Source organism: Armigeres subalbatus, chromosome 1 (genome assembly GCF_024139115.2).
Source record: "Armigeres subalbatus isolate Guangzhou_Male chromosome 1, GZ_Asu_2, whole genome shotgun sequence".
Lineage (NCBI taxonomy): Eukaryota > Metazoa > Arthropoda > Insecta > Diptera > Culicidae > Armigeres > Armigeres subalbatus.
This window is the reverse complement of record NC_085139.1, coordinates 37,944,350-37,966,685: the sequence shown is the minus strand read 5'-3', so window position 1 is coordinate 37,966,685 and position 22,336 is coordinate 37,944,350. Positions and strand designations below refer to the sequence as shown.

Here is a 22,336-nt window from a genome sequence, read left to right as displayed (position 1 = left end):
CAAGATTTGTCCCCTTCCCTATTTTTTAACTATGTCATATAAGAGTATTCTTTTATCAATCAGGTATTTTGGTGAAGAATTATTTGTCTTCCGAACCCCCCCCCCCCCCCCCACAAAGTTATCTGCCCCCCCCCCCCCCCTGTAAATATTTTTTTCCGTACAAATAAATCAATCATCATCAAGTTGTTCAACATCATCCATTAATTCGTCTAGTGCATTGTCTTCAGTGTTTACATTTTCAGAGCTGTAAAGATCTTCGAATACTAAAATTGATTTTACAACATCTGGATATTCATGTGATACTTTCTTTCGCATTCTGCTACCTAGATTTATTGAACTTATCAAAGGATCAGATGAGTTCATAGCTCGAATAAAGACGTCATGTAGATTATCAACTCGTGACCTTTTCCTAGCATGATGGGTACGACATTTTTTTAATAGTTTATGGTGGCATTCTGCTGCTTCTTCAGCTAACTTGCCAAGAGGAGCCAGTGAATGGATTATTATGCTTCCAGCGTGATTTGATTTGATTTGAAAATGTTTCCCCCGTGCTTTTTAATGCAAGTAGGTAGATAATATTTATTAGGAAAATAAATATACCTGAGTATAGTTGGTACAAATTGTAAGATGGCACATGAACAGAGAATTATAAACAAGGTTATCATGAAACCATTGAAAACTTTTTAGTCCAGTTGGGTAGATCAAGTTTCTATATGGAATGATAATTTTCGGTTTGTTTTTACCCATTTTCACAAAAATAATAATAAAGTGGGTAACATTTTTAAGACTATATTTGACATTTAAAAGTTCCATTTAACGATAACGATTTTTTTTGTTTGTGCTCGATAATTGTTATTAACAAAATAAAAATCCATTTTTTTTCGACTTCGTGCCAAAATGACGCTCATCCGCAGCTATGCGCAGCTGGATTCTCGTTCCGCAGATAGTATAGACCCCAAACTAAACTGTGGTAGTAGTCTCTTGAGATTGCTCGGCCCTGCATGTTAGATATAGTCCAACTCAGACAAAAAACACATTTTTTCAATAATTACCCACTTTTGACTATTGACCCGTGTGGGCTCAACAGCATACCCATTTTAAAGCTTAGACAATTATCTTTTCAACGGTGTATTAATTTCCAAAATTGTACCGTTATTCGCTGAGAAATTTGCATTGGTTTGAAATGCATTTTTGTTACAATTTCCACAATTTTCCTAAGTTTGATGTCTGTGGCACAATGAGTTTTCATCACAGAGGGCTGAAATTTTGGGAATCTAGGTTTGAATTATCCTTCTTTCAAATGGTATACAAGACACGTCATTCAAAGCAAGTCAATTTTTCGATTTTTGGCCACCACTTTCCCCATAGTGCGGTGGTCTTCCGGATACCGGAAGTGGCACTTAAGGCACCGGTTATTGATAAACCTCGAGCTGAAGCAACGAACTGTTACAAGATGAAATCTTGGGTCAAAATGGACCCCAATGCACAATGTGTAACTTTTTTCTAATGCATTAGGAAGGTTAAGTTTTCACCGATAGAATATTTTGATCACAAGATATTTGATTATTAGTACCTACGAATATTGTCATTCCTGGGATGCGCGTGTCGATTTCAATAACAGTCTCGTCCATGAATACGCACAGCCAATCGGAAAATTTGCGCATTTTAAGGATTTTTGTTCAAATCAAATAGAACCTTTCTACTTTCATCAAACTCAATTCGTTCTCTAACAAATAAAAAATCAGATAAGAATAATATGAATAAGGAATTAATTACTCCCGAATACGTATTTTTAGATCAAATCAAAAAACAGTACGTTAAAAAAGCGATTGAGTATAATAATAACAACAATTGTCAAACTATCGAACATCAGTTCAGATAAATTATATATTTTTTAAAGAATTTGTGTGAAACCATTCTGACATTCGCTTCTATGCACAATATCACACCTTTATAATAGATAACCAGTTCAAACCAGTTTGTTACCCATGTTATTAGTTGAATTTAGCAGATGGTAAGACAAATAAGTAAATCGATACTGTTACTGTTTTATAAGGACTTAATTAGCAAACGTTATTCTTGCTCTGGTTCCTGAATAAAAAAGAACTCAATAGAATGCACTAAAAGTATATTCCACTTCCATCCAATAAAAATAGTGAGGCTGATAATGTTATGCTAATTGTCGGTGAATTCGCATGAAACGCTTGTGACTGAGGCCCTTCTGAAACAACAATCACGAATTATTCATGAACAGCAGACGAGCAGCTGCTAATGAACGACGATAAAGTGTCAAATATTGGACCATATTTTATCTGCTTGGCGCCGTTTAAAATCTACGATCAACGTTAAAAAATTTGAACAAATGATCCAATTTCTATTTCCGGACTATGATGAGGAACAATCAATTACGAATCGAATTATTCGTTTTTTTTTTGCTCGGCAACATTTGTAACATTCGCATTTTGGTTGATTTTGTAAATCGTTTTTCAATTTTCCCCACAAACTCAATAATGTCCAGCTTATCACAGATAAGCAAGATAGTAAAGCCTATTTTACTGTTGTGGGATTAGATGCAATAAACTGAGCTTTTTGAACGATTCACAGGCTTTTTAGAAAATGAACAAATATGCGAGTGTCACAAATATGCGATCATGGGCAGTACTTTATTAATATTTTGACAGATAATTGTCATACTGATTTGCACCAAGAGCTTTCAACCAAATAATATCTGAGTTCGCGTTATTAAATGCTTGTGTTCAATTAGACTGGAGTATTTTTAAATGAAATCATCATGAAGGAGTTTCTAAGAATGTGGAGTCCCAGCATTTTTTGCTCTGGAACAGTGGGAGTGGTGCTCCAAGGGCCTATTTAATTAAATTCTGAGAACCGTGGATGCGATGAGTTATGTTAATAAAACAGAAATAAATACTTACTACTGGTGCTCGTCAACACGACTTTACCTGAAAAGAAAAACAGCACTGGATTACTATCAATTAAATAGATATGATGTTTACAATCTAATTTAACGCCCTGGAGTTTGTTATCTTCAACATCAAAACAAAAGCAAAAACCAAAACCAGCCAAAACTCAACTGCAGAACACGCGTGATCAAACACGCACCTTGTCAAACCACAACAATCCATTTGCTAGAACCGCAAAACACATCGCCCCTCCCCAATCGACGAAGCCGGATGCCTTGTGCTGTATGAATAATTAATCCTTCCTGTCTGTTGTCTTTATTCAACAAACCGCAAACCGCACGGAACCACCGAAGACATTCCTTCCCGCATTTTGATGGGTTCTCACTAACGGTACGGACGAAGAAAAGAAAGACAGTGTCGATCGATGGCCGTTCGAATAGACTCAACCCTTCTTAAGTTTATCAACAGGTCAATCTTCTTAGCGATTGGATTGTGTTCTGCATATTTTTGAGCAGTTGGCCCACGTTTTAAATTCATGTTTTAAAGGCATTTTCAAATTCCAATTGGACGGCTTCCCGATATGTCTTATCGTGGTTATCGCACACAGATAATGCTGATAGTAAATTGCCTACCAACAAATTAGCAAACAATTTCCCACACCCTTTCTTAGGATGTAACGAAGGTAGAAACGGAGAACAATAACCCATATCTCGTCAGCTAGACCATCATCGGAAGCATCATCGCCTCGCAAGGTGTTCAGTGCCAATCATACGCACCTTATTGGGCCCGGCTATCATCGAAAAGGGTTATCAAAATATAAAAGCGACCGGCCCAACCGCAATTTAGTTCAGTCAGCTGAAAACAAGTTTTGCGGTTACCCGCGTGCGCGCGTCTGAAGATCTCCGGCTCTGTGTTGCCTGCCACTTGGGGAGGACCCCAGCAGACTCCGACCGTTGTTCGTCCGCACATTGTGGTGGACTGTGAATTAATTCCAAAGTTCAGCAACAGCGCGGGAGGAAGAAAGTCCAAAAGCTAGAATGGTCGTCGTCGTCGTCGCTTTCGGTCGTGCTGTGCGGGTGACGTTGGTTCTGCTGCTGTTGGTGCAGGTTGTGGCGAAGGTGGTGGACGGTGCGGCAACCGGGATGGAAGAAGGTTAGCGCCCTGTGCTGTGTGCTCTTAGAATAGACGATGCTTTCGTTGGAAGAGGGTCCTCTACTCTGTGTGGTTGCGGTTTCGGCAGGAACTGATTACGGAGGGAATGTGAAGTGCAGTGGGAATTCCAATAGTGCGGGGTTTCACGCATTCACTGTCTTCACTGTTTAAACTGAAGTGTGTTGAAATTGAAAAATTATCTAAACTGGATAAAATGAATAACGCAAAGCAACCCAATTGAAAATCGTGATTTTCTTCAGAATTAAAGCTCCTTTTAAGGTTTCTAAAATATTCAATAGAGGTTTTGAGTAACGATGGTGTTTTAAGATCATAAAAAATGATATAATGTTTTCCGATACGAGAAAGACAAAGAAACAAACAAAAGTAAATTGAACGAGATTGAATAAATTGTTAATTAAACTAAATTTAATCTTCAACGGATTAAGATAACGTATTCCGCCAACCAACGAATCCGATTCCTCACTGTAATCCAACTCTGAAAACCCTGCATCAAGAGTGCCAATTTTCGTCTTTCCCATCTTTTCAGAACCCGACCGGAAAATGCATCCACAGTCGTTTATGTTCGAAGAAGAAGTAACGATGACGACGGCAACGAGGCAGAAGCGTTCCTCGGGGAAGATGCCAAGACTTCGGTTCATGCCGTCCGATATCGAGCGGCACCAGGACTACTGGAGGAACGTCGCCCAGAGCACGTTGGCCCGGCAGTTGGGCAAAAATCAACTCAATACCAAGGTGGCCAAGAACATCATTCTGTTCCTGGGCGATGGGCTCTCCATTCCGACGCTGGCAGCCACCCGGGTTTTCCTGGGGGATGAGAGCACCGAGTTGTCATTCGAGAAATTTCCCTACGTCGGATTGTCCAAAGTGAGTGCGTTCATTCGTTCGGTCCATATTGGTTCGTTCATGTGGTCACTGAAAAATTCAATAAGTTGATGTTGGGGTTGCGGTTCACTGCACTGACTGTAGAGTAAGATGTTGTAATCGGATTTGCCTTCTCGATTCTCTATTTTCTCGTGTGGCGATTTGATCCATTCTATCCGGCATATCTAGACGTACTGCGCCAATGTGCAAGTTGCGGACTCTGCCTGCACGGCCACTGCTTATCTGGCGGGAGTGAAAGCCAACTACGGAACCATCGGTCTGTCGGCAGCTGCCCCTCTGGGGGATTGCTTGGCCCAGAACAACACCGACCATCATGTGCAGTCGATTGCAAAGTGGGCGCAGGACTACGGAATGGCAACCGGTACGTGCAGAACTACACCGAAAACTAAAATTAAACCGTCATCCCACATCAAGCGGAGCGGATGTTTCTTGCTAAATTGCTCCTACATCAATCATTCATCAATGCTTGCTCCGAATTCAAATATTTTCACTCCTTTCTCCCAATGATATACAAAACTCATTGCTCATAAAATTTCAATATTTGATGACCTTCAATGCACATCAATTGACACACTTCCATTTTTCTGTTTACTCATTCTTTCTTGGACCGCATCTAAAATACGACCAACCCACAAAAAAAAACAGGTTTCGTCACCAACACTCAAGTGACCAATGCATCACCAGCCGGTGTATACGCGAACGTAGCCAACCGCAACTGGGAGAACGACGCTGCTGTCCGGCAAGACGGGTTCGATCCAAACATTTGCTCGGACATTGCCACTCAGCTGATCCACGGGGAAGTCGGACGACATCTGAAGGTGCGTATCGGTCGAACACCCAAACTAAAAAAAAATAGCTAACGTGTGTTTGCTTCGGTAGCAAAATATGCAAATTTGATGGTCAAATATGCTTAATGAGAGCGAAGAATGACACTGTTCAAATGCCATATGCTACATAAAAAAAGACATAATAGCCATTAGAGACCGATCTTACAGGTGGTAAGAAAAAATGTGGTGAATATCAGTCAATATTGAATACTGATAGAGACACCGAACATATCTTTTGTTACGTAGTACAACAGGGGCTTATCTGAGCGATAAAATTAAAACAAAAAATTTCGGTTTCATATAAAAAGCTATGAAATGAATTCAAAATAATCAATGGCATGATTTGTAACAAACTCTTGTCAGAATTTGTGGATTTGGGACAAATCTTGTCAGGATTTGAGACAAATCCTTGTCAGAATTTGAGACAAATCCTCGTCAGGATTTGAGACAAATCCTTTTCAGGATTTGAGACAAATCCTTGTCAGGATTTGAGACAAATCCTTGTCAGGATTTGAGACAAATCCTTGTCAGGATTTGAGACAAATCCTTATCAGGATTTGAGACAAATCCTTGTCAGGATTTGAGACAAATCCTTGTCAGGATTTGAGACAAATCCTTGTCAGGATTTGAGACAAATCCTTGTCAGGATTTGAGACAAATCCTTGTCAGGATTTGAGACAAATCCTTGTCAGGATTTGAGACAAATCCTTGTCAGGATTTGAGACAAATCCTTGTCAGGATTTGAGACAAATCCTTGTCAGGATTTGAGACAAATCCTTGTCAGGATTTGAGACAAATCCTTGTCAGGATTTGAGACAAATCCTTGTCAGGATTTAAGACAAATCCTTGTCAGGATTTGAGACAAATCCTTGTCAGGATTTGAGACAAATCCTTGTCAGGATTTGAGACAAATCCTTATCAGGATTTGAGACAAATCCTTATCAGGATTTGAGACAAATCCTTATCAGGATTTGAGACAAATCCTTATCAGGATTTGAGACAAATCCTTATCAGGATTTGAGACAAATCCTTGTCAGGATTTGAGACAAATCCTTGTCAGGATTTGAGACAAATCCTTGTCAGGATTTGAGACAAATCCTTGTCAGGATTTGAGACCAATCCTTGTCAGGATTTGAGACAAATCCTTGTCAGGATTTGAGACAAATCCTTGTCAGGATTTGAGACAAATCCTTGTCAGGATTTGAGACAAATCCTTGTCAGGATTTGAGACAAATCCTTGTCAGGATTTGAGACAAATCCTTGTCAGGATTTGAGACAAATCCTTGTCAGGATTTGAGACAAATCCTTGTCAGGATTTGAGACAAATCCTTGTCAGGATTTGAGACAAATCCTTGTCAGGATTTGAGACAAATCCTTGTCAGGATTTAAGACAAATCCTTGTCAGGATTTAAGACAAATCCTTGTCAGGATTTGAGACAAATCCTTGTCAGGATTTGAGACAAATCCTTGTCAGGATTTGAGACAAATCCTTGTCAGGATTTGAGACAAATCCTTGTCAGGATTTGAGACAAATCCTTGTCAGGATTTGAGACAAATCCTTGTCAGGATTTGAGACAAATCCTTGTCAGGATTTGAGACAAATCCTTGTCAGGATTTGAGACAAATCCTTGTCAGGATTTGAGACAAATCCTTGTCAGGATTTGAGACAAATCCTTGTCAGGATTTGAGACAAATCCTTGTCAGGATTTGAGACAAATCCTTGTCAGGATTTGAGACAAATCCTTGTCAGGATTTGAGACAAATCCTTGTCAGGATTTGAGACAAATCCTTGTCAGGATTTGAGACAAATCCTTGTCAGGATTTGAGACAAATCCTTGTCAGGATTTGAGACAAATCCTTGTCAGGATTTGAGACAAATCCTTGTCAGGATTTGAGACAAATCCTTGTCAGGATTTGAGACCAATCCTTGTCAGGATTTGAGACAAATCCTTGTCAGGATTTGAGACAAATCCTTGTCAGGATTTGAGACAAATCCTTGTCAGGATTTGAGACAAATCCTTGTCAGGATTTGAGACAAATCCTTGTCAGGATTTGAGACAAATCCTTGTCAGGATTTGAGACAAATCCTTGTCAGGATTTGAGACAAATCCTTGTCAGGATTTGAGACAAATCCTTGCCAAAATTTGAGACAAATCCTTGCCAGGATTTGAGACAAATCCTTGCCAGGATTTGAGACAAATCCTTGCCAGGATTTGAGACAAATCTTTGCCAGGATTTGAGACAAATCCTTCGCCAGGATGTAAGACAAATCCTTGTCAGGAATTGAGAGAAATCCTTGTCAGGATTTAAGAGAAATCGTTGTCAGGATTTGAGTCAAATCCTTGTCAGGATTTAAGACAAATCCTTGCCAGGATTTGAAACAAATCCTTGTCAGGATTCGAGACAAATTCTTACCAGGATTTGAAGCAAATCCTAACCAGGATTTGAAACAAATCCTTTCCAGGATTTGAAACAAATCCTTACCAGCATTTGAAACAAAGCCTTACCATGATTTGTAACAAATCCTTACCAGGATTTGAAACAAATCCCTACCAGGATTTGAAACAAATCCATCCCAGGATTAGGGACAAATCTTCGTCAGGATTTAAGACAAATCTTCGTCAGGATTTAAGACAAATCTTCGTCAGGATTTGAGACAAATCTTCGTCAGGATTTGAGACAAATCTTCGTCAGGATTTGAGACAAATCTTCGTCAGGATTTGCAATAAATGCTTGTCAGGATTTGAGACAAATCCTTGTCAGGATTTGAGACAAATCCTTGTCAGGATTTGAGACAAATCCTTGTCAGGATTTGAGACAAATCCTTGCCAGGATTTGAGACAAATCCTTGCCAGGATTTGAGACAAATCCTTACCAGGATTTGAGACAAATCCTTACCAGGATTTGAGACAAATCCTTGCCAGGATTTGAGAAAAATCCTTCCCAGGATTTGCGACAAATCCTTCGCCAGGATGTAAGACAAATCCTTGTCAGGAATTGAGAGAAATCCTTGTCAGGATTTGAGAGAAATCGTTGTCAGGATTTGAGTCAAATCCTTGTCAGGATTTAAGACAAATCCTTGCCAGGATTTGAAACAAATCCTTGTCAGGATTCGAGACAAATTCTTACCAGGATTTGAAGCAAATCCTTACCAGGATTTGAAACAAATCCTTTCCAGGATTTGAAACAAATCCTTACCAGCATTTGAAACAAAGCCTTACCATGATTTGTAACAAATCCTTACCAGGATTTGAAACAAATCCCTACCAGGATTTGAAACAAATCCATCCCAGGATTTGGGACAAATCTTCGTCAGGATTTAAGACAAATCTTCGTCAGGATTTGAGACAAATCTTCGTCAGGATTTAAGACAAATCTTCGTCAGGATTTGAGACAAATCTTCGTCAGGATTTGCAATAAATGCTTGTCAGGATTTGAGACAAATCCTTGTCAGGATTTGAGACAAATCCTTGTCAGGATTTGAGACAAATCCTTGTCAGGATTTGAGACAAATCCTTGCCAGGATTTGAGACAAATCCTTGCCAGGATTTGAGACAAATCCTTACCAGGATTTGAGACAAATCCTTGCCAGGATTTGAGAAAAATCCTTCCCAGGATTTGCGACAAATCCTTCGCCAGGATGTAAGACAAATCCTTGTCAGGAATTGAGAGAAATCCTTGTCAGGATTTGAGAGAAATCGTTGTCAGGATTTGAGTCAAATCCTTGTCAGGATTTAAGACAAATCCTTGCCAGGATTTGAAACAAATCCTTGTCAGGATTCGAGACAAATTCTTACCAGGATTTGAAGCAAATCCTAACCAGGATTTGAAACAAATCCTTTCCAGGATTTGAAACAAATCCTTACCAGCATTTGAAACAAAGCCTTACCATGATTTGTAACAAATCCTTACCAGGATTTGAAACAAATCCCTACCAGGATTTGAAACAAATCCATCCCAGGATTTGGGACAAATCTTCGTCAGGATTTAAGACAAATCTTCGTCAGGATTTGAGACAAATCTTCGTCAGGATTTGAGACAAATCTTCGTCAGGATTTGAGACAAATCTTCGTCAGGATTTGCAATAAATGCTTGTCAGGATTTGAGACAAATCCTTGTCAGGATTTGAGACAAATCCTTGTCAGGATTTGAGACAAATCCTTGCCAGGATTTGCGACAAATCCTTGTCAGGATTTAAGGCAAAACCTTGACAGGATTTGAGACAAATTTTTGTCAGGATTTGAGAGAAATCCTTGTCAGGATTTGAGAGAAATTCTTCGTCAGGATTTGATACAAATCTTTGTCAAGATTTGAGACAAATCTTCGTCAGGATTTGAGACAAATCCTTGTCAGGATTTGAGACAAATCCTTGTCAGGATTTGAGACAAATCCTTGTCAGGATTTGAGACAAATCCTTGTCAGGATTTGAGACAAATCCTCGTCAGGATTTGAGACAAATCCTTGCCAGGATTTGAGACAAATCCTTGCCAGGATTTGAGACAAATCCTTCGCCAGTATGTAAGACAAATCCTTGTCAGGAATTGAGAGAAATCCTTGTCAGGATTTGAGAGAAATCGTTGTCAGGATTTGAGTCAAATCCTTGTCAGGATTTAAGACAAATCCTTGCCAGGATTTAAGACAAATCCTTGTCAGGATTTGAGACAAATTCTTACCAGGATTTGAAGCAAATCCTAACCAGGATTTGAAACAAATCCTTTCCAGGATTTGAAACAAATCCTTACCAGCATTTGAAACAAAGCCTTACCATGATTTGTAACAAATCCTTACCAGGATTTGAAACAAATCCCTACCAGGATTTGAAACAAATCCATCCCAGGATTTGGGACAAATCTTCGTCAGGATTTAAGACAAATCTTCGTCAGGATTTGAGACAAATCTTCGTCAGGATTTGAGACAAATCTTCGTCAGGATTTGAGACAAATCTTCGTCAGGATTTGAGACAAATCTTCGTCAGGATTTGCAATAAATGGTTGTCAGGATTTGAGACAAATCCTTGTCAGGATTTGAGACAAATCCTTGTCAGGATTTGAGACAAATCCTTGTCAGGATTTGAGACAAATCCTTGTCAGGATTTGAGACAAATCCTTGTCAGGATTTGAGACAAATCCTTGCCAGGATTTGAGACAAATCCTTGTAAGGATTTGAAACAAATTCTTGTCAGGATTTGAGAGAAATCTTAGTCAGGATTTGAGAGGAATCATTCGTCAGGATTTGAGACAAATCCTTGTCAGGATTTGAGAGAAATCCTTCGTCAGGATTTGAGAGAAATCCTTCGTCAGGATTTGAGACAAATCTTTGTCAAGATTTGAGACAAATCTTCGTCAGGATTTGAGACAAATCCTTGTTAGGATTTGAGACAAATCCTTGTCAGGAGTTAAAACAAATCCTTGTCAGGATTTGGTACAAATCCTTGTCAGGATTTGAGACAAATCCTTGTCAGGATTTGAGACAAATCCTTGTCAGGATTTAAGACAAAACCTTGACAGGATTTGAGACAAATTTTTGTCAGGATTTGAGAGAAATCCTTGTCAGGATTTGAGAGAAATTCTTCGTCAGGATTTGATACAAATCTTTGTCAAGATTTGAGACAAATCTTCGTCAAGATTTGAGACAAATCTTCGTCAGGATTTGAGACAAATCCTTGCCAGGATTTGAGAAAAATCCTTGCCAGGATTTGAGAAAAATCCTTGCCAGGATTTGAGAAAAATCCTTGTCAGGATTTGAGACAAATCCTTGCCAGGATTTGAGACAAATCCTTGCCAGGATTTGAGACAAATCCTTGCCAGGATTTGAGACAAATCCTTGCCAGGATTTGAGACAAATCCTTGCCAGGATTTGAGACAAATCCTTGCCAGGATTTGAGACAAATCCTTGCCAGGATTTGAGACAAATCCTTGCCAGGATTTGAGACAAATCCTTGCCAGGATTTGAGACAAATCCTTGCCAGGATTTGAGACAAATCCTTGCCAGGATTTGAGACAAATCCTTGCCAGGATTTGAGACAAATCCTTGCCAGGATTTGAGACAAATCCTTACCAGGATTTGAGACAAATCCTTACCAGGATTTGAGACAAATCCTTGCCAGGATTTGAGACAAATCCTTGCCAGGATTTGAGACAAATCCTTGCCAGGATTTGAGACAAATCCTTGCCAGGATTTGAGACAAATCCTTGCCAGGATTTGAGACAAATCCTTGCCAGGATTTGAGACAAATCCTTGCCAGGATTTGAGACAAATCCTTGCCATGATTTGAGACAAATCCTTGCCAGGATTTGAGACAAATCCTTGCCAGGATTTGAGACAAATCCTTGCCAGGATTTGAGACAAATCCTTGCCAGGATTTGAGACAAATCCTTGCCAGGATTTGAGACAAATCCTTGCCAGGATTTGAGACAAATCCTTACCAGGATTTGAGACAAATCCTTGCCAGGATTTGAGAAAAATCCTTCCCAGGATTTCAGACAAATCCTTCCCAGGATTTCAGACAAATCCTTACCAGGATTTGAGACAAATCCTTACCAGGATTTGAGACAAATCCTTACCAGGATTTGAGACAAATTCTTACCAGGATTTGAGACAAATTCTTACCAGGATTTGAGACAAATCCTTACCAGGATTTGAGACAAATCCTTACCAGGATTTGAGACAAATCCTTACCAGGATTTGAGACAAATCCTTACCAGGATTTGAGACAAATCCTTACCAGGATTTGAGACAAATCCTTACCAGGATTTGAGACAAATCCTTACCAGGATTTGAGACAAATCCTTACCAGAATTTGAGACAAATCCTTACCAGAATTTGAGACAAATCCTTACCAGGATTTGAGACAAATCCTTACCAGGATTTGAGACAAATCCTTGCTAGGATTTGAGACAAATCCTTGCTAGGATTTGAGACAAATCCTTGCTAGGATTTGAGACAAATCCTTGCTAGGATTTGAGACAAATCCTTGCTAGGATTTGAGACAAATCCTTGTTAGGATTTGAGACAAATCCTTGTTAGGATTTGAGACAAATCCTTGTTAGGATTTGAGACAAATCCTTGTCAGGATTTGAGACAAATCCTTGTCAGGATTTCAAAGAAATCATTCGTCAGGATTTGAGACAAATCCTTGTCAGGATTTGAAACAAATCCTTATCAGGATTTGAGACAAATCTTTGTCAGGAATTGAAACAAAGCCTTGTCAGGATTTGAGGAATAATCTTGTCAGGATTTGATTCAAATCCTTGTCAGGATTTTAGGAAAATCCTTGCCAGGATTTGAGACAAATTCCTTTTCGGATTTGATAGAAATCCCTGTCCGGATTTGAGACAAATCCTTGAAAAAAAATGAAACAAAATCCGGATTTGGAACAAATTTCTGTCCGGATTTGGGACAAATCCCTGTCTGGATTTGAGACAAACGTCTGTCTGGATTTGAGGCAAACCCTTGTTCGGATTTGAGACAAACCCCTTTCCAAATTTGGGACAAATCCTTGTCAGGATTTGGGACAAATCCTTGTCAGGATTTGAGACAAATCCTTGTCATGATTTAAGACAAATCCTTGTCAAGATTAAAGACAAATCATTGTCAGGGTTTGAGACAAATCCTTGTCAGGATTAGAGACAAATATTTTTCAGGATTTGTGACAAATCCTTGTCAGGATTTTAGCCAAATCCTTGTCAGGATTTGAGACAAATCCTTGTCAGGATTAAAGACAAATCATTGTTAGGATTTGAAGCAAATCTTTGTCAGGATTTGAGACAAATCCTTGACAGGATTTGAGGCAAATCCTTGTCAGGATATGAGACAAATCCCTGTCCTGATTTGAGACAAATCTCTATCCGGAATTGAGACAAATCCTTTTCAGGATTTAAGACAAGACCTTGGCAAGATTTGAGACAAATCCTTTTGCAGGATTTGAGACAAATCCTTGTCAGAATTTGAGACAAATACTTTTTCGGATTCGAGACAAATCCTTTTTAGATTCTTGTCAGGATTTGAAACATTTTTTTGTCAGAATATGAGACAAATTCTTGTCAGGGTTTGAGACAAATCCTTTTCAGAATTTGGGACAAATCCCTATCCGGATTTGAGACAAATTTTTGTCAGAATTTTAGACAAATCCCTGTTCGTATTTGAGACAAATCCCTGTCCTTGTTAGGATATGAGACAAAATCCTTATCAGGATATGAGACAAATTCTTGTCAGATTTTGAGACAAATCCTTGTCCAGATTTGAGACAAAACCCTGTCTGGATTTGAGACAAATCTTTGTCAGGATTTGAGACAAATCTTTGTCCGGATTAGAGACAAATTCTTGTCAGGATTCAAGAAAAATCCTTGTCATGATTTAAGACAAATCCTTGTCAGGATTTGAGACAAATATTTTTATCATGATTAAAGACAAATCATTGTCAGGGTTTGAGACAAATCCTTGTCAGGATTAGAGACAAATATTGTCCAGGATTTGTGACAAATCCTTGTCAGGATTTTAGCCAAATCCTTGTCAGGATTTAAGACAAATCATTGTCAGGATTTGAAGCAAATCATTGTCAGGATTTGAAGCAAATCATTGTCAGGATTTGAAGCAAATTTTTGTCAGGATTTGAGACAAATCCTTTTCAGGATTTGAGACAGTGAAATATTTATCGCATTTCTGCTCAAATGCCTTCCAAATTCATGCCGAAATGCTTTCTGGATTTCGTCGACAATTATTTTCTTTCATGTGAAATCCTTATTAATTTACGAAATGAAATACTCAAATTTAATTGGATTAATTTTGGCCGCCTTAGTTCCTATATGCTCTCTCCAAATGTCTCAAAATATTCATCATTCCCTTTCTTACAGGTAATAATGGGCGGCGGACGCCGTGAGTTCTACCCGAACACCAGCACTGACGTCGAAGGTATTCCCGGGCGCCGAACCGATGGCAACGATCTAATCAAACATTGGCTTCATCACAAGCGTTCGCATCATAGCGGGGGAGAAAGAGCGGCATTATACGTTCAGAATCGTGATGAATTATTGGAGGTAACTAAGCGTGCCTAGTCACATAACTCTAAAAGTCAATTGTGCCAAAAACTCGTAACCGACAGACAAATGTTTGCCTTTTTATGCTGACCCAAACACGTGGTCATTGTTATTCATTACCAATAATTCGATGTTGTTTGCTTCTTCTCTGCGTTCATCGGGCGACTTAACTCGTTCTTGATGGTGTTTCAGGTTGGCGAAGACACCGAGCACTTGCTGGGTCTATTCGATGCAAATCATCTTCCGTACCATATTGATGCCGATGCCAAGGTGATACCAACACTGGAGGAAATGGTCGGCAAGGCGCTGGATGTGCTGGAACGGGACAGTAACCATCGGGGCTATTTTCTCTTTGTGGAAGGTACGTGACTTTTCGGAGCTATTTGTTGGTTGATTGGTAGGTTGGGGTAGGATGTAGACTTTCGAGAGCACTATCGAGATAATATTCCTTCATGGATCCGACATTTTTTTGGTTGAATCCGACAATGCTCAAACATGATTCTCCATCTTCAAATGGAAATATTGAACTTATCTTCAAACGATTTGAGACGCAAAACAATGATTGGAAACCACTGAGCCAATGTACTTTGTTCTTGCACCACCGAATGCGATTCATGTGGTTCAAAGCAAGATAACCCGATTGACGATTGTGACTTCGTCTACCACCCACAGGAGGACGTATTGACCATGGCCATCATTATACCCAGCCTGTGAGGGCTTTCGATGAGACGGTCGAATTTGCCAAAGCAATCGAGCTCGCTCGTCGGAGGACATCGCTCGAGGACACGCTGATTGTAGTCACAGCGGACCATTCCCATACCATGACCATGAGTGGATACTCGGTGAGTGCTTGTTCTGTGCGACGAGATTGAATTGTTTGGCCGCTTATCTCGAGCGAGAATCAAATTTTCCATTGATTGCAGAGTCGACGCAACGACATTCTCGGTATCAACAACGGGCAGCATGCGGATGATAGTCTACCTTACGCCACCATCAGCTACGCCAATGGACCGGGGTACGAGCGCAACGTGGACCGAGATGGCCGGTTAAATCTGGACCAGGTGAATATGCACGAAAAGGGCTTCAAATTCCCCAGCACCGTCCCGCTGAGTCTGGAGACGCACGGCGGGGATGACGTGGCCGTGTTTGCCAGCGGTCCCTGGTCCCACCTGTTCTCGGGTACCTACGAGCAGAACTTCATTCCGCATGGTATGGCTTACGCAGCCTGTATCGGGTCGGGACGAACCGCCTGTGGTGATCAGTGACTCCAACCCTTGCCACCCCTCATGACGACCGAAAGTAACGAATCTCAGAAAGAATAAATCCAATTTATCATACACACAGGGAAACTAAACCATCTTTGTTTCGCATTATCATGACTTCCCACTAGGAAAACTTCAACCCGAGGAAATTTAATTTGCCTTCTTTGCTTCTTGCGCCCGTTCATTCGTGTAATTCTTTGATGGACTTGAGCGTAGCCAGACGTTTGCGCTGGGGTGTAAAAGTCGTTATTTGAATCTAGTTCCAGTTGCCTTTCAAGTAACCATAAACGAGAGAGTGCAATCCTGCATCGATATTTAGTTTCGCCATAGCAATGAACTGGATTCACACCAAAAATGCTTAGCACTCTTTGGGGTTCATTTTCTGGTCTGATGACATTCATATTATTTTAAGGAGGTAGAAATCAAATGTCACCAAATACCAGAAGGCACTCAGCCAAACATCTCCTATAGCCGATTCAATGGGATTGGGCATGTATGACCCAAGACGAAAATCAGCTGTCAAAAATCGGTTTCAAGAGATAGAGTCTTGCTTTCTGCAGCAAAAATGTCCAAAATTAATTGTTCCATTCAGGAAAAATATTGAACAGGTCAGGTTATGGGCAATAGGACGATCTGAAGCATACAAATTATCATTGAGTTGCAATTTTGATGTTCTAAGGAATAAACACCATACTTCACCATATTCTGGTTAACTATTTTAAAGTGCGTTATGCTAAAATCCTGGTCCTGTCCAGCGATGTAAACAATTTATTTCAATATCTACGACACTCCAAACAGACCTTGAATTCCGATCTTAATATTCAAATCGATCAACAAGAAGATCTTCGATGTCCCCACTATTTTTAGGAGTGGACAAGCTTTATTTGAGTTCGCAATTCTCATTTTTATTGGTTGGAATGTAATATCATGATGCACCTTATCGGTTGTACCAAAAAGTGAGCTAAACTTGAACCGCAATTTTAGTCTGCGAAAAAATTCAAAATTCGAAATCCCATAAATCCTCCTTTCAAAAGGCTCGAAATCCTCCTTCCAAGAGGCTCGGAAGCCTCCTTTCAAGAGGCTCGGAAGCCTCCTTTCAAGAGGCTCGGAAGCCTCCTTCCAAGAGGCTCGGAAGCCTCCTTCCAAGAGGCTCGGAAGCCTCCTTCCAAGAGGCTCGGAAGCCTCCTTTCAAGAGGCTCGGAAGCCTCCTTTCAAGAGGCTCAGAAGCCTCCTTTCAAGAGGCTCAGAAGCCTCCTTTCAAGAGGCTCAGGCCTCCTTTCAAGAGGCTCAGAAGCCTCCTTTCAAGAGGCTCAGAAGCCTCTTTTCAAGAGGCTCAGAAGCCTCCTTTCAAGAGGCTCGAAGCCTCCTTTCAAGAGGCTCAGAACCCTCCTTTCAAGAGGCTCAGAACCCTCCTTTCAAGAGGCTCAGAAGCCTCCTTTCAAGAGGCCTCAGAAGCCTGCTTTCAAGAGGCTCAGAAGCCTCCTTTCAAGAGGCTCAGAGCCTCCTTTCAAGAGGCTCCAGCCTCCTTTCAAGAGGCTCAGGAAGCCTCCTTTTAAGAGGCCCTGAAAGCCTCCTTCAAGAGCTCAGCAGCCTCCTTCCAAGAGGCTCAGAAGCCTCCTTCCAAGAGGCTCAGAAGCCTCCTTCCAAGAGGCTCAGAAGCCTCCTTCCAAGAGGCTCGGAAGCCTCCTTCCAAGAGGCTCAAGCCTCCTTCCAAGAGGCCTCAAGCCTCCTTCCAAGAGGCTCAGAGCCTCCTTCCAGAGGCTCAGGCCTCCTTCCAAGAGGCTCAGAAGCCTCCTTCCAAGAGGCTCAGAAGCCTCCTTCCAAGAGGCTCAGGCCTCCTTCCAAGAGGCTCAGAAGACTCCTTTCAAGAGGCTCAGAAGCCTCCTTTCAAGAGGCTCAGAAGCCTCCTTTCAAGAGGCTCAGGCCTCCTTTCAAGAGGCTCAGACATTTCAAGAGGCTCGGAAGCCTCCTTTCAAGAGGCTCGGAAGCCTCCTTTCAAGAGGCTCGGAAGCCTCCTTTCAAGAGGCTCGGAAGCCTCCTTTCAAGAGGCTCGGAAGCCTCCTTTCAAGAGGCTTGGAAGCCTCCTTTCAAGAGGCTTGGAAGCCTCCTTTCAAGAGGCTCGGAAGCCTCCTTCAAGAGGCTCGGAAGCCTCCTTTCAAGAGGCTCGGAAGCCTCCTTTCAAGAGGCTCGGAAGCATCCTTTCAAGAGGCTCAAAAGCCTCCTTTCAAGAGCCGTTTCTCGTCGTTCACCATTCACTTCGAAGATCTCACTTCACTCAATAAGGAAACAAATTGTAACTGTTCGGCTAAACGGCATTTGGCCAAAAAGAAATGTGTTCCCTATCTCGAACCTTTGAATCATTCTGCTGGTCTTTTAGATCTCCAATATCTGAACTCAAGAATGGTTTGGAGTACCGTAGATATGGTGATATGATGATATCCCATGGGGTTTATCAAACTAACTCACAAGCTCGAGACCCTATGGATCCCTATGTTTGTCTTATAGACTTCCGAAATCTGTTTTCAAGAAAGGGTTTGGAGTACCGTAGATATTCTGGGAATGTTGTGTTTTTTATATACTGGTGTAATGGTGTCCCATGGCCATGGGGCTTCTCCAACCACACACAAGCTCGGGAACCTATGAACCACTCTGTTGATCTTGTAGAGCTCCGAAGTTTTAACTCAAAAATAGTTTGGAGTACCGTTGATGTGGTAACACCGTGGTTTGATAAAAAATAGTTTAATTATATCTCAAGTAGAATTGCCAACTTCAAACTAGGATTGAGGCCCCACAAAACGCTTTGTCTTTCATGTGGATCATCAAGATCTGAACTCAAGTAAGGTTAGGAAGCCCTAAAAGATCTCATTTTCCCCCATATTTTTACTTCTTCATAGTTTGCATCCGTTTTTGAAGCAGTATGTCCAAAATTTATATTAAAATACGGTGAAAAAATCCGTATCGAATCGGCTAGACCTTGTTTCGATTGTTGACTCACCAAACCCTGAGCACTGACACCTCTGCATGCCCGCCGCAATAATTTTCCACTTTTTTCCCTTCCGGACAAAATTTTTCCTTCCACCAATGACGTCCATACTTTAAATAAATGATTGCAATTGTGTGCTTAAGCTGGAATTAATTATTCCGCACTCCCGCATGGCAGCAGCAGCCTCGGCAGCTTTGTGCCGCAAATGGAAAAGACAAAAAGATCACGAACCCTTTCAAACCATTGCACTGCGTTGGGGAATGGTGGGCACAACTTCGAACCAAAGAGTTGTGAGCAGAGCAGAAGTTGAACGAAACTATTGAAGATTGACGACCTTTCCGAGCGGGAGCAGCGGTCTCGCGCCGTTGGTCGGTTTTGTCTTTGCGCTCGATGCCGTTTAATGGTTTGCTTGGGACTCTTTTTCCCTCGCTGTGTCGCCCTTTACAACAATTTGCATTACATCAAAGAAAGACGTGGTGGTCAACCGGGAGGGACGAGGCGACGCGTGGTAGCGATGACACTAAATGGCTACGTGCGGGAGGAAGGCGACGTGGCACTGCACGAGAGGTCAGTTTAATTACAGTAAATGGGGAGCTAATTATTCACGTTACTGAGGTGGCACAAATGAAAAAGGGGATTAATTAAACAATAGTTGACAGAACGAATCAGAGAATGAATACAAGTTTTTGTGTGATAAATCAGATTTGCTTGCAGAGCAGAGGTCGTCTATAGATCAAAGAATACAGGAGATTATTTTTCAAATGCCATACATATGGAGATTAGTGTGAAACTTTTAATAGAAGTTTCCCTTTCGTCGGCTCGTCCATAGACACTGTGAATCAATTATTCTCTATGATTACAATTCATTTTCCGCATCGAACTTAATTTATATTTAACTCGTGATGATACATTATTATATCACCCGCGTAATTAATTATCTGGAGTTAAATTTACACAAATAGAATACCAGTGAAAAGTGTCGGATTACAAAAGAATGCTTACTCACCAACTGCCCCATTTTGCAATGCATGGTCTACCTCACTAAACTGGAGAAACACAGCATTTTTGGATAAAGATTGTCTCCTGTGTGAAATAAATTAGGGGATTTCGGTATTTTCTGAAATTTCTCAAACGCAATAAGTCATGTAAGGCTATAATCTTTTATGTGGCTGATATAAGCCTAGAGCGAGTTGGTGGCAATCTCCGAAGGGTTATCGAAAACTATACACTATGCCACTGACCAGCGCATTCCGTACCTCTATCCAAACCACCACCTTTTCTACCACACCAAAGGAACTAATTGCATATACTCTCTTTCGCAGAAGCAAAACTTTTCATATTTCGCGCCCAATTTGAACACTCCACATTTCAGTTTCATCATTCTCATGCATTTCGGGCCATTAATGAGATTTTGACCGATTCGCATCCCCGAGCAGAAGCCGTCACTATTAAAACCAAAAACAAACTTTCCCCTGTGTCGTGTACAGCCGGGCGAGTCAGCCAACAGCAGCGCTTAAACAATTTCCCAACATCCAGAAAAGGGCGGAGGAAATCCTTCATCTCGCAATCCACCGCATGCGAATGCGTCCACCGAGAGCCATAAGCCAATGCCTTTCGTCCAGTACCTATAGTGGATAAAACTAGCCGTATAAAGGTAACGTTGCCAAGGCCCTCGAACGGAACTCCTCCAACAACGGCGGCCGGTGGCTTTATTGAGGCTCCGTTGTGCGGATGGGAAAAATGTGTGCAACCGGGGATTAAATGCGAAATATGGAAATAGTTTTCACTGCAATACGCCAGATGAGGTCCGGCCCGGCCGGGTGCGTCCAGCAGCGGTCGAATCTATGGGATCTATCGTTGTTGTTGCTAACTCTTCGGCTTTCGACGGCGTCGTTGTCGTTGTTAATGCAAGCTGCCAGAGTAGTTTGTCGTAGATCTCACTATTTTTTCGGTATTTCGGAATGCCGGACGCAATAATGTATGGATGGGAAAGAGCCGAACGGCGAAGTTGGAACAGTCGGCGGAGCAGAGGATCGACCATCAGGGATAAGTTGGATGGAGGCTTTCGCGGTTTGCTTTTGCACGGGTGATTATCGTAAATATTAAGAGATGGGAAGCGGATGGATGGGCTGGAAATTGCGTGCTGCTTTCTCCAGACACGGTGGATAGATACGAGGAGAATGCGAGGATTCAATTCGAACGAAACAAGAAAAAAGTAATCATCAGAACTTGGTTCAGTAAATCCTCTTACATTGCTGTCTACCATCGCTATCAAACGCAACGAAAAGTGTAATGGACGTAATGGTTTCTGCGATGCAGCATGAGTTGTTGTTTATCCATTTGGTTTTGCATAATTTATATTTGAATCTAACAATACTGTCCAATTTTTCCAGAATAGCAATCGTCGGTACAAACTTTCCCAAGCACTTATCGCACTTACAAGCCACACAATTACAATGAAGAGTGGCTGTAATTAGAGATCCTATTGTATTTAAAATAGAATTCGGGCTCCTTCATACATGTTGGTAGGTTGAGAGTTACACATTGTGCATTGTGGGTTGAAAATGAACCAAGGCTCCAGAACGGTCGCATAAATTCATATTTGAACTAATTATTGATCCTTTGGTACTAAAAAATTCAATTAAATAATAAATCTTATATAAAAAGGATCAGGCTCAGGAAAAATTGTGCATTGCTTCCAAAACTAAATTTAAATTTAAAAAGAAAAACGATATAAATAAACTGATTCCCTAAAAGGCAACAAGTTTAAACTTTATCTGTCTTGCTCAAACTTGGTTTCCAAGTTATTGTGATGCAACTAGGGCATCGAACGATACGTTTTCATCTGAAACATTCTTGTAAAAATTTCCATATCATAAATCTCTACAGCTGTTTCAAGGTCTGCCTCCTGTCCCCGCAGTCCAGCCCAAACCAACGAACTGCAAATCCCTATTTTAAATAACCCACCCACCATCGATCGTTTAGCATTTTCGAATTCAATTCCGGCTTCCCTGTTGACGACTTTCTGGACCATGCTGTGACCGCAGAAGACAGCTTTACCAGGAGGATTAAACATTCGGAAGCTTTCTCGTGAACGACTCCGTCGTTTTGTTGGGATTGAAAGTTCAGCAGTAGACAAAAAAAAAATGGTGCGATGAAAAATCGTCGATGAAAGTTTCAGTCAATTGGAAAATTTTGACGATAATAAATTATTCTGATTTATAGATATATCCCTTCAGCGCAGACAGTGGTG

General features: G+C 40.9%; 2 protein-coding genes across 12 annotated transcripts in view; one reads left to right on the top strand and one right to left on the bottom strand.

Moving 5' to 3' along the window:
* The window catches only part of LOC134224508 (peripheral plasma membrane protein CASK-like), a 666,907-nt gene that overhangs the window by 149,549 nt on the left and 495,022 nt on the right, over positions 1-22,336 (bottom strand). For 8 of the 11 annotated variants that reach the window (XM_062703917.1, XM_062703880.1, XM_062703885.1 and 5 more), the window contains one exon: positions 2,934-2,960. The exons of the other annotated variants lie outside the window; for them this stretch is intronic. In XM_062703917.1, coding sequence (XP_062559901.1) covers positions 2,934-2,960 — 27 coding nt within the window. The remainder of the gene's footprint in view (positions 1-2,933; positions 2,961-22,336) is intronic. 11 annotated transcript variants of the gene reach the window in all.
* Positions 3,733-16,178, top strand: LOC134208298 (alkaline phosphatase-like). The gene is made up of 8 exons (XM_062684315.1): positions 3,733-4,073; positions 4,621-4,958; positions 5,145-5,337; positions 5,622-5,794; positions 14,656-14,838; positions 15,031-15,199; positions 15,511-15,680; positions 15,762-16,178. Exons 1-8 carry the CDS (start codon positions 3,959-3,961, stop codon positions 16,101-16,103), a joined length of 1,683 nt encoding a protein of 560 aa, XP_062540299.1. The 5' UTR covers positions 3,733-3,958; the 3' UTR covers positions 16,104-16,178.